The 13,092-nt window shown below is 39.3% G+C and overlaps 1 protein-coding gene across 2 annotated transcripts in view; it reads left to right on the forward strand.

Annotated features, from left to right (window-relative positions):
- The window catches only part of DNAAF4 (dynein axonemal assembly factor 4), a 66,519-nt gene that overhangs the window by 610 nt on the left and 52,817 nt on the right, over positions 1-13,092 (forward strand). For both annotated transcript variants that reach the window (XM_014734035.3, XM_014734036.3), the window contains exons 2-3: positions 33-180; positions 4,505-4,638. In XM_014734035.3, coding sequence (XP_014589521.1) covers positions 33-180; positions 4,505-4,638 — 282 coding nt within the window. The remainder of the gene's footprint in view (positions 1-32; positions 181-4,504; positions 4,639-13,092) is intronic.

Below are 13,092 nucleotides of genomic sequence, written 5' to 3' on the forward strand. Positions count from 1 at the left end.
AAATTAACTTCCGTTTCCCCCTTTCTGAATAGGTCAACTGCCCTCCGTTTTTATTTGAAGTGTTTCTCTATGCTCCCATAGACGATGAGAGCAGCAAAGCCAAGATTGGGAATGACGCTATTGTTTTCACCTTATATAAAAAAGAAGCGGCCATGTGGGAGACACTTTCTATGTCAGGTGGTAAGTTCTTTATTAAAAGATGTTCATCTGGTTGTGCTTTTTATATTTTATACCTTTTTAAAAATTCTCTTTTGACACCTTATGTTGCTCTTCCAGAAAAAAAAGAAAATAGGCATATGAGCATGATCTAAATGAGATAGTGCTTCAGCTGCCACTTAACCTAAAGATTGGCTTATTCAAAAGTTAGAGCACATTTACAATAGCTCTTAAGCCGAAGATGTGGGCTTGTATCTTCAGGGGATAAGGCCTCCGGATATAGCCTTTATTTATGGCCTAATACTTATTTTGTATTAGGCATTAACACATCTGTTAATGCTCACAACAATCTGTCACTTAGGTACCCCGCCCCCTTTTATAAAGGTGAGGTTACTGAGGCACAGAAGGGTTGAGTAATTGACAAAGGTCGCAACTACTTAGTGACAAACTGGAGCTGGAGCCTTAGCAGTTTGACTCTAGAGTAGTGCTTCTCATCCCTGGCTACATGTTTGAATCACCTGCAGAACTTTTAAATAATACAGATGTCTGAAACTCACTCTAGACCAATCAAATCAGTTTCTGGGAGGATTGGTATTTTTTCAAAAGCTTTCCAAGGATTATAATGTGCAGCAAAAGTTGAGGTTTCCTATTCTCCTGTACTCTTTTTTTTTTTTTTTTTTTTTTGGGTGAGGACGATGGCACTGAGCTAACTTCTGTGCCAATCTTCCTGTATTTGTATGTGGGATGCCACCACAGCATGGCCTGATGAGGGCGTGTAGGTCCATGCCTGGGGTCCACACCTGCAAACCCCAGGCCTCCAAAGCACAGCATGGGAACTTAACCACTACGCCACGTGGCCAGCCCACTCTTCTCTGTACTCTTAATCAGTCCTCTAGTCCTCTGCCAGGATCAGCTTTACAGCTCAGTAATTGCCCTCTGCTGCTTAGCTTCTGTTTTCTTCCTCCCTGTTCTAATTGTCACGTTTTCCTGTGTCTGATATCTGCTGCCTGAAATTTGTCTTTGGCCTCCAGCATGAAACCTTGATTAGGGACTATTGATAATGGAGAGACAGCAGTGATTCTTTATATTAATGCTTTCTTGGTATCTTGCAGTGGAATTTAATTTTTTAATTCGTGGGACCAAGTAGAATTTTTCTCTGAGATCTGTGTTCAGCCCAGAGAATGCTTAAGGTCGGTTACCATAGCCAGGCTACCTCAGTTCCTTAGTGAGTCCCAGACTAACCGAGGAGTTTTTAAAAACCAGGTTCCTGCTCTCCTCCTCCTGCCTTCCCTTGTGATTCGTTAAGTCTGAGATGGGGCCTGGGAATATATCATAAAACACACCTAGGGGGTTCTGACTTCCTACCTAAGATTAAATGTAAACACTTGCATTTATTTCAATTCTTTTGATAATCTTAATTTTGACGTTGGATGGGATCAGAACCATCATCTGTGGTAATGGCTTACTTAAAAATAAACAGATTGGAGGTGGACGACCCCTAGGTGATTCTGTTGACTGACTAGGTTTGAGAACCACTGACTTAAATGTTTGTGTGTGTGTGTGTCTGTCTCTCCTGGGGGCCAGCAGATTTCCCCAGGAAATGTTTTGTCCACCCACTTTTTAGAATATAAAGAAGGGTCACATCAGAAAGCCTGTTACTTTCCCCTGTTTCTCACGTGAAACACTTTCTTCTGTGTCAAATTCCACAAATTTCCTTTTTGACCTGGTTGGCCACCTTATCGAGGAGTGGAAAGGGAATTAAGGGAATTTTCTTTCCCAGTCCTGATCTTCCTCTCTGTCTTACATATCGCTTTCATTGCACATCTACTTGATTTTTCTCTTATATGGTCAACTAGTCCAAATTTTGACCATTTAAACCAAGGTTTGGCAAACTTTTTCTGTAAAGAATCAGATCATATTTTAGATTTTGCCGGGCCGTATGGTCTCTGTCACAGTTACTCAGCTCTGCCACTGCAGCACAAGAGCAGCCATAGACAATATGTATTTATTGACACTGAAATTTGAGTTTAATCTAGTTTTTATATGTCACAAAATATTATTATTATTTTGATTTTTTTCAACTATTTAAAAAGGTAAAAATTATTCTTAGCTTGTGTACAAAAGGAAAACAGGCAGCAGGTTGGGTTTGGCCATAGTTTGCCAACTTCTGATTTAAACTAATCAAAACAGTCTTAAAACTAACTTATAGAACAAGTAACGAACATTGATTTTGTTTCAGAAACCAGGTTTGAGATTCCTTTAGAAATCAAACTCAATTTTACATGCAATTCAGTGAAATTATTTCTTTAGCATTCTTTTTTCTCATAAAGTGTTGTGGAACTCCAGTCTGTACTCCAAGCCTGCCTGCCTCATTATTCAAAACATATGTGCTCCATTTTTGCTTGAACTTCCTTCTTGATACACTTTTCATTTCTTTTAGATGTAGAGCATTTCATTTGGGAAGTTTATGTTCTTTTAATTGTTTTTGCTCCTGAAGCTGGTTCAAGTCTCTGCCACCCTGTTACCAAATAGGAGAAGGGCTGGGGAGAGGCTTCAGACCTAATTTCAGTCCTACTTCCCAGCCAAGATTATGGATGAGTAAAAATTCCATACTTTTTACTTACCTCTAACTGAAATTTAACTTTCTTTTCAATTATGAATATAGGCAACAAACAGCAGTAGTATCAACAAAAATCAGAAATATGTTTGTATCACAGGTGCTTCTACCTTTTTAAAAATTTTTTTGCTGAGGAAGACTGGCCCTGAGCTAATATCTGTGCCCATCTTCCTCTACTTTATGTTAGGATGCCTGCCACAGTGTGGCTTGACAAGTGGTGTGTAGGTCCACACCTGGGATCCGAACTGGCGAACCCCTGGCTGCTGAAGCAGAACGTGCGAACTTAACCACGGTGCCACTGGGCTGGCTCTGCCTCTATCTTTTATACTCACTACTTTGAAATTATAGTATTTATTAAACTTGATGCTCTATGTTATTTAATGCATTAATAAAGAAGTACATATTATATCACAAATTTATTTATTTATTTATTTGGTGAGGAGGATTTGCCCTGAGCTAACATCTGTGCCAGTCTTCCTCTATTTTGTACATGGGTTGCCAACACAGCATGGCTTGATAAGTGGTGTAGGTCCATACCCAGGATCTGAACCCACAAACCCAGGCTGAAGTGGAGCGTACCGAACTTAACCACTGTGTCACAGGGCCAGCCCCCACAAATTTATTTTTTAATAATTTATATTTTAATATAACTAGTTTTCTTTGTGATCCTGTGTATTTTATTTCATACATTTTTAGACATTATGAAGGAGTCTGTAAGGCTTTGTATTCTGCCAAGGGGTCTGCTGCACAAGAAAGGTTAAGAACCCCTGCCTAGGGCCTGATTCGTCCCTCCACCCCCTCCACTTTACTCTCCCCTCCTTTACCCTCTCCCCACAAATTTTCTCTCCCCTCCTGTTTTTGGGGTTTTTTTCCTCAAAGTCTAGATCCCTTCCTGATCCCTCATCCCCTAAGATAATTTATGCCCTAATGGATCACAGCCTGTAGTTTGTAGAACATTGAGTCACTGAATATAGGAATAATTCTGAATGGTAAAGTTCTATATATAACCTGTCGTGTTATTTTATAATTTCTCCTGGGCTGGCCCTGTACTCTTCATATGTATAAATTAGCATTTATGTTTGTGAAGGTGATTGATCGTATCAGGTGGTCCCAACCCATCTCCTCTTCAGGGAGACCCCATAGTGATAATTTATTGTGATCAGGTATATAAGCAAATAGCCCTAGTTTTTTAACAGAGATGGAGGAGGATAAATGTGTTCTCCTTCCCCCCATCTTACTCACTCTCCTCCCCATTCCACTACCCTCTCTCACTCTGTTCTGTACCTTTCACTGTTCTCTCCCTCCCCCTCATCGTTCTTATTCTCCCTCTCTGTTGTTCCTCCTCTTCCTTCTCTCTCTCTTTTTTTTGGTGAGGAAGATTAGCCCTGATCTAACATCTGTGCCAGTCTTCTATTTTGTATGTGGGACACCACCACAGCATGGCTGGTGAGTGGGGTAGGTCTGCGCCGAGTCTGAACCTGTAAACCCTGGGCCTCCAAAGCAGAACATGTGTGACTTTAACCCCTCGGCCAGGGGCTGGCCCCTGTCTCTCTCTCTCTCTCTCTCTTTTATTGTTAGCTTCTTGTCCAGTTTAATATTGAGAATGTTTTCACTTCTCCATGTGAAGTTGGGTCCAAAAAATCTCATCCTGTATCAGTACCTTAAGCAGTTTTCCCCTAAGTGAAACAAATTCATCATAATCCTAATTTAGTGATATTCCTTCTGTTTTAGTTGACAAAGAGATGATGCAAAGAATAAGGGAGAAATCTATTTTACAAGCACAAGAAAGAGCCAAGGAAGTTACAGAAGCAAAAGCTGCAGCAAGACGAGAAGATCAAAAATATGCACTAAATGTCATGATGAAGGTAAGTTGCAGATTGATAAGAAAGTCCTCTAATTCAAGAGATAATAGGAAACTATGTAAGGATAATTAGTTCCAACCACTGTACTTCCTCACCTTTTTGTTCATACTTTGGTTATAGGACTTACTGTGTTACATAGGCTCTCTACTACTTACATGTGTTCCTGAAAATGTATATGGAAGTCAAGGGTATAAAGGTTGATGATAGATTTACTTGTTTCAAGGAGAATGTTCTGTTTTCAGGGGAATAAAAAAATTATAAGGTTCTATGGTGTGTTTCACTTTTTTAATCTTAGAATAATGAACACAATTATTTAAAACAAAAACACAGCATAAACACTAAATATTGACAAATTATTATCTTTTTAACTGTTGAGGCTTTCAAATTAAAGCTTTAATCTGCTATGTATTTTTTGAGATGGAATTCACATACCATACAATTCACCCATTTAAAGCACACGGTTCAGTGATTGTTAGTGTATTTGGAGTTGTAGAACCATCACCACAATCAATTTTAGAATGTTTTTGTCACTCCAAAAGAAAACCCTGTACCCATTAGCAGTCACTGAACCCCTAGCCCTAGGCACCCACGAATCTACTTTCTGTCTCTGTAGATTTACTTATTCTGACTAGTTTTTACAAGTAATTTCTTATCTCACATTCTCGTTTTTGACATCTTGAAATGATTAAGGAATTTATAACAAGATTATCATCAAGAGCTCTGTGGACCCATAACTCTTGCATTTGGATCACTAGTCTTGTTTTTATAATCAACAGTTTGTAATTCCAAAGATTTCTCTGCTTCTTTTATCACTTCTGCTTGACTTTTAAATATAGCCTTTGGTTATATACTTTCTCTTTTACTTAATAATTGAACTTGTGGTCAGCTGAACAAACATTCTGCTTTCAGTATGCTTGACGATTTCCATCTTTTCTTGATTGTATTATCACTGCTAACAGCCTTTTGATTTTATCATTTTCCTGAATTTTAAAAGCAAAGTAATATAAAATTTGGGGCAACAGACAAGTATTTACTGGATTAATAGTTAAATAATGGCACACATACTGCTGCATTGGTAAATATAATGAAAGTGAACAGTTAGTTGGCAGGCAGCACCACCACACCATACCTTGAAGTTATTGATCTACTGATAACATGAAAGCCTGACTTTGCTTTCTGGAAAGGTGGTTTGAGGGCATTATGTATAAAATTTGAAGCTCTAGATTACATTAAACTGATAGAACCTATGAAAGTCTGTAGTCTGTACTATGGACTATCCATTTTGTTGCTTTCCCTCAGTAGTGTTGAGAGTTGGGACCATATTTTGTTTCATCCTTATTATAGCCATTGCCAAGTAAATAGTAAGTGCTGGAAAATTGGAATGAATGAATGTAAATACATTGCTCTAGTACCCTGTAACCATAGCAAAATTGTTTTGGTGGATAGATGAAGCTATTTTTACTCTGTCCAACCTTAGACACCATACAAAAAGAACTTTGATGGTCTAATAAGAGCAGAGGAAGAGATATGACAACGAAAGGCCACCTGTTATTAGCTTAAACCATAAATTAGCTTACAACTTGAATTATGTATACCAAAAAAATAATAGTTTTTTAGTAGTAACCTTTTAAAAATAATTAGCAGGGCTAGTGCTAAGAGTCATTATACCAGTTCACTATGCTGATGTGTTAGTCTGCTCTGGCTCCCATAAGAAAATACCACAGACTGGATGGCTTAAACAATTGACCTTTATTTCCTTACAGTGCTGGAGTCTAGAGGTCTCAGATCAAGGTCCAGCAGGGCTGGTTTCTGATGAGGAGTCCATTCCTGGCTTGCAGATGGCTTAGAGAGAGAGACAGATATCTCTGGTGTCCCTTCTTGTTAGGACACTAATCCTGTTGTATCAGGGCCCCACTCTTATAACCTCATTTAACCTTTTTTTTTTTAAAGATTGGCCCTGAGCTAACATCTGTTGCCAATCTTTTTTTTTTCTTCTCCCCAAAGATGCCCAGTACATAGTTGTATATTCTAGTTGTAGGTCCTTCTAGTTCTGCTGTGTGGGATACAATCTCAGCATGACTTGATGAGCGGTGCTAGATCCGTGCCCAGGATCCGAACCGGTGAAACCCTGGGCCACGGAAGCGGAGCGCACAAACTTAACTACTCGGCCGTGGGGCAGCCCCTCATTTAACCTTAATTACTTCCTCAGAGGCCCCTTTCCAAATACAGCCAGACTGGGGGTTAAGGCTTCAACATGAATTTTGAGGGGACACAAAAATCAGTCAATAACACTGTAATAAACTATCCCAAGTTTACTGGCTTAAAACCATAAACTTATTTCTCGAGATTCTGTGTGTTGGTCAGGCAGTTCTTGTGGTCTAGGACTGGCTTGGTTGTGGCTGGATGTTCTAGGATGGCCTCACTCATGAGTCTAGAGCCTTGCCTGGGAGATGTGGAGCCTCTCTCCTTGTGGCATTTCATCTTCCAGGAGGCTAGCTCAGCCTCCTTTCCTTAATAGTCAAGGTTCCTGGTAGCTTCTTTGCTTCATAATCAAGGTTCCTGGTAGTGAAGAAAGGGAAAGTCCTAATGCACAAGCACTTTTAAAGCCTCTTCTGTGTCATATTTGCAAATGTCCCATTGGCCAAAGCAAGTTATATAGCCAAGCCCAGATTCTAGGGTTGGAAAATAGACCACACCTTTTCTAGGAAAAAGGAATTAAGTCACATTACAAAGGGGCATGCATCCAGTTATGGGAGGGATTTGTGGCCATTTTACAATTTATTTTACTCAATTAGTTTGAGTGGAAAAGATTAGGATTTGAACAATAAAGAGAATTTGACTCATCTAGCGGGAAAAGTTTGAAGATAGAGCAGTGATCAGATGTAGCTAAATCAAGGCTCTGACTCCATCTCCCTGCAGCGTCCTTAGCGCTGCCTTTTCTTCGTGTCTGCTTCATCCTCAGGCTGAGAAGATCATCCACGTCTGCACATAACAGGGCCCAGCGGAAGACAGGCTATCATTCAGTTGGCTCCCTTTTAAGCCCCGTAAAACAATTGCTTTAGATATTGTAGAATGATATTAAAAATGATAGTTTTACGCATGTTGAAATGAATCTTCAAGTCTTTGTTGCTTCAATTTTGGTTTACCACATCAACTTCTCGGTAGCTTTGCTGCTGATGTATCATTTGCTCGTTTAACAGACATTCACTGAATACTGTCAAAGGTGCTGAGACAGAGCTGAACAAGTCATTCTTCGTTTTCAGCTTACTCGTAGTCTAGAGAGGGAACAGACAAGAAAAAGCAAAGATTACACCATAGTGTGCGTGTATGCGTAAGAGGTCGTGGGAAGATAAAGAGAGGACACTGGCAGAAGATTGGTATCTCAGCCTGAGATTGTGGTCAGGAAATATGAAGCAGTGTTGTTTGTGCTGACTACTGGTGAATGGGTCACAGTTACCTGGGGGAATAAGTAGGAAAATGACATTCAAGGCAGCTTGGATAAGTGCATGACAGAATATGGTACAATGAGGGAACATTTGTTGGTCAGAAATCTTAATATTTTGAAAAATTTCCTGAAGGTGGTAGGGAACTCTTTAGGGATTTTCAGCAAGAATGTCAAAGTAATTGGCTTTGTATTTCGGAAGGCTCATTCTGGCTAGTGACTTTGAAACAGTTGCAGGGTGGAGACAGAGCTTTTGTATTTTTAAGATGAGAGGACTTTGAGCATATTTATGTGTTGAAGAAGGAAGCCAGTAAAGAGGGACAGGTTGATAATACAACCAAGAGAGGAGGTTGATAAGGGAGCAGTTTCCTTGAGGTGGGATGAAGGTTGGAACAGGTGAAAAAATTAGTTTTGGGTAATAGAGGGATATTTTATCTTTTGACGCTAGAGGGCAGGAATAAGGAATAACTGAGCATCTGCGAAATTCTTAGAGACAGAGATAGTTAAAGTGATCCTTTGTTTTCATAGTGAAGGAGGCAAGTCGTCTCCCCAGAGGGAGAGGGATCAAGGTGGAGGTCTATGGGGGTGAGATGATTAGTGAAAGCTTGGAATCCTGATGCCATACCAATCTTTGAAACGTGCTTTTTTTCCTCTTTATTGACTGCTGTTGCCTTCTTCTCCTATTGTCACTGTTTTGTTTTATAGGTTGCTGCCTTCTAGTTTGAATTTTTTGGTTTGGTTTGGTTTTCTACTTCAGGGGACCCCTTTTTCCCACTGATCTTTTAACCTAGAAAGGTCTGAGTTGAAGTGCTTTCTTCTGTCCTTTTCTTAAAATTGAAACCCAGAAACCTTAAACTGTTGAGACAGCTTTGCCTGGCCATGCGGATGAGGAGTGGATTGCTTTCTGGAGTCGTCTAGGTTACGCGGTAGGGCCTTAAGAAGGTCCTTATCTGTGAAACCTCATGCCCTGTTTGTTGGAGTCATAGATAAGGTACAAAAAGACCACAAGAAACTAACTGCTTGGCCATTTTTTATTCTGTTTTTTAGTAATAACTTTCATGTTCCTGGCATCTTTTCATACCCTCCCCCCTTTTTCTGCATTTTCTTCCCTTTTAATGTATGTCAGACTTTCTCAGCACCCTATTTTCTGCTTTTAGATATTTAACATTTTCCCCGTGATCTCATTCTTAGGGCTCTGTGCTTTTGCTATCTCCTGTGCTAACTTCTTTGGCCTACTCTACATACGAAATCTTCATTCTCGTATCTTATTTATTATTAACAGTTATTACCATCATAAGACACTCAGTTATGCTGTTAGTATACTCGGCCTTTATATCACTATTCCTTTTGAATTTTCTTTTTCACCTTTTTTGTCTTATTTCTTATGAGAAGTCCTACAGACCAAACACACTTTTTTGTTTGCTTGTTTGTTTTTTTTCCTTTCCTTCAAGCTGCTGCTGTGGTGGGTTTTATTTTGCAGAATTTAATTTTAAGCTATTTTTTCCAGTTTTGTTGCGGTATAATTGAAAAATAAAATTGTAATATAGTTAAAGTATACAACATGAAGATTTGATATACATATACATGTGAAAGGAATCCCACAGTCAAGTTAACCCTTTTTTGTGTGTGTTTGAGAACACTTAAGAGCTACTCTCTTAAATTTCCGTTGTGCAGTACAGCTTTATCAACTGTAGTCACCATGCTGTACACTACTTCCTCAGCACGTACTTACCTTATGGCTGAAAGTTTGTATCCTTTCACCAACCTCTCCCCAGTTCTCCCACCTCCCAGTCCCTGGCAGTCACCCTTCTACTCTCTGTTCTATGAGCTGACTCTTTTTTTTTAAGATTCCACGTATAAGTGATAGCATGCAGTATTTGTCTTTGATTAGCTTATTTCACTTAACATACCTCTAGGTTCATCTGTGCTATTGCAAATGGCAAGATTTCCTTCTTTTTTAAGGCTGAATAGTATTCCAGTGTGTGTGTGAACACACCATATTTCTCTATCAATTCATCCATCAACAGACGCTGAGATCATTTTCATATCTTGGCTATTGTGAATAATGCCATAATGAACATGAGGGTACAGATGTCTCTTTGAGTTAGTGATTTTGTTTCCTTTGAATAAATAACCAAAAGTGGGATTGCTCGGTCATATGGTAATTCTATTTTAAATTTCCTGGAGAACCTCCGTACTATTTCCCATTATGGCTGCAGCAATTGACATTCCTACCAATAGTATACAAGAATCCTCTGTTGTCCCCATCCTCGTCAGCGTTTGTTATCTCGTCTTTTTGATAATAGCCATCCTAACAGGTGTGAGATGGTATCTCTTTGTGGTTTTGCTTTGCATTTTCCTGATGATTAGTGGTGTTGAGCACCTTTTCATGTATGTGTTGGCCATCTGTATGTCTTCTTTGGAAAAATGTCTAGTTAGGTCCTTTGCCCTTTTTTTAATTGAGTTAGTAATTTTCTTGCAATTGAGTTGTATGAGTTCCTTGTATATGTTGGATATTGATCCCTTATTGGATATGTGGTTTAGAAATATTTTCTCCCATTCCATAGGTTGCCTTTTCGTTTTGTTGATGGTTTCCGTTGCTCCGCAGCTTTTAATATGTAGTCCCACTTGTTTGTTTTTGCTTTTGTTGCCTAATTGAAAAAATCATTGCCAAACCAATGTCAAAGAGCTTATCACCTGTGTTTTCTTCTAGGAGTTTTAGGTTTCAGGTCTTTTATGTTCAAGTTCTTAATCCATTTTAAGTTGATTTTTGTGTATGGTGTAAGGTCGGAGTCCAGTTTCATTCTGTTGTGTGTGACGGTCCAGTTTTGCCAACACTGTTTATTAAAGAGACTGTCCTTTCCCTGTTGTGTATTCTTAGCACCTTTGTCGAAAATTGACTGTGTATGCGTGAGTTTATTCCTGGGCTCTCTGTTCTGTTCCATTACACCATGTATCTGTTTTTATGGCAATACCATACTGTTTTGATTACTATAGCTGTGTAATATAGTTTGAAATCAGGAAATGTGATACCTCCACTTTGCTCTTGCTCAAGATTGCTTTAGCTATTCAGGGTCTTTATGGTTCCATACAAATTTTAGGATTGTTTGTTCTATTTTTGTGAAAATGCCACTGGAATTTTGATGGGGATTGCATTGAATCTGCGTATTGCTTTGGATAGTATGGACATTTTAACGTTAATGTTTAATGTCACAAAATTAACACTTAATATTCTTCTAATCCATGAACATGGAATATCTTTCCATTTATTTGTGTCTTATTCAATTTCTTTATGAATGTTTTATAGTTTTCAATATACAGATCTTTCACCTCATTAGTTAAACTTATTTCTAAGTATTTTATTCTTTTTGATGCTTTTGTAATTTATTTTTCTGATGGTTCATTGTTAGTGGAGAAATACGGCTGATTTTTGTATATTTGTATATTGATTTTGTATCCTGCAACTTTACTGAATTCATTTATTAGTTCTAACAGCTTTTGGTGGAGTCTTTAGGGTTTTCTTTGTATAATATGTAATCTGCAAACAGAGACTATTTTATATCTTTCTTTCTGATTTGGATGCCTTTTATTTCTTTTTCTTGCTTAATTTTCTGACTAGGGCTTCTAGTACTGTGTTGAATAGAAGTGGCAAGAGTGGACATCCTTGGTCTTATTTCTGATTTTAGGGTTCATAGGGATCTGAAAGCTTTTCACCATTGAGTATGGCATTAGCTGTGGGCTTGTCATATATGGCCTTCATTATGTTGTGGTATGTTCTATCTACACTTAATTTGTTGAGAGTTTTTATCATGAAAGGATGTTGAATTTTGTCAAATGCATTTTCTACATCTATTGGGATGATCATATGATTTTTATCTTTCATTTTGTTAATGTGCTGTATGATGTTGATTGATTTGTATATATTGAACCATCCAATATCCCAGGAATAAATCTCACTTGATCATGGTCTATGATCCTTTTAATGTACTGTTGAATTTGCTTTCCTAATATTTTGTTGAGAGTTTTTGCATCTATCTTCATTAGGGATATTGGCCTGTAGTATTCCTTTCTTGTAATGTCCTTATCTGGCTTTGGTACCAGCGAAGTGCTGGCCTCCTAGGATGAGTTTGGGAATATTCCCTCCTCGTCAACTTTTTGGAGGAGTTTAAGAACAGTTGGTATTAATTCTTCTTCAGATGTTTGGTAGAATTCACCAGTGAAGCCATCTGGTCCCCAACTTTTCTTTGTTGGGAGATTTTCGATTGCTGATTAAATTTCCTTACTTGTAATTGGTCTTTTAGACGTTCCATTTCTTCACGATTCAGTCTTGGTAGGTTGTGTATTTCTAGGAATTCATCCGTTTCTGCTGGGTAGCCCTGGCTCTTGTATACAGCCCTCACTGCTCACAGAGCTGGTGTCAGGGATGCTGCTGCTGGAGGCAGGGTCTTGGGCACCAGTGCAGTCCTGAAGCTTCAGGTTGCAGGTGCCACCCACCACTGCTGGGGGCGGGGAGGGACTGAGTTGCAAGTGCAGCTGTGGTTCCTGCAGCCTCTGGTCTTGGGCGCTCGCACAATTCCTGGAATCTCAGGTCGTGGCACGACTATCAGGTGAGGGGCAGGGAGCTGAGTCACAAGTATTGTTGCTGTTCCTGGCGCCTCTGGTTGCTGGCCTGCAGTGATTCGTGGCAGCTCTGGTAGCCTGGGCTGCCTGAATTCCTGGGGGCCTGTATTCATGGGCATTACCTCAGTTCCTGGGGCCTCTGGTCACAGTCTTGGCCACAGTTCCTGAAACCTCAAGTTCAGTAGCTGCTGCTGCTCCCTAGGTTCCACTGCCTCAGTCTAGGCCGCCTACCTTCAGATGTATAGATGTATGTGTCTCTTAGATGTTTTAGTGTGCAGTGTAGAGAGTCCTTTGTTGGTCTATGGCTGTCCTGCTGGTTGTAACTTAGAGGGGAGAGACAAAGGAAACAACTCACTCCACAATGATACTGATGTCATTCTGTCTCAAGATTTTTT

The sequence above is a fragment of the Equus caballus genome, chromosome 1 (genome assembly GCF_041296265.1).
Source record: "Equus caballus isolate H_3958 breed thoroughbred chromosome 1, TB-T2T, whole genome shotgun sequence".
Lineage (NCBI taxonomy): Eukaryota > Metazoa > Chordata > Mammalia > Perissodactyla > Equidae > Equus > Equus caballus.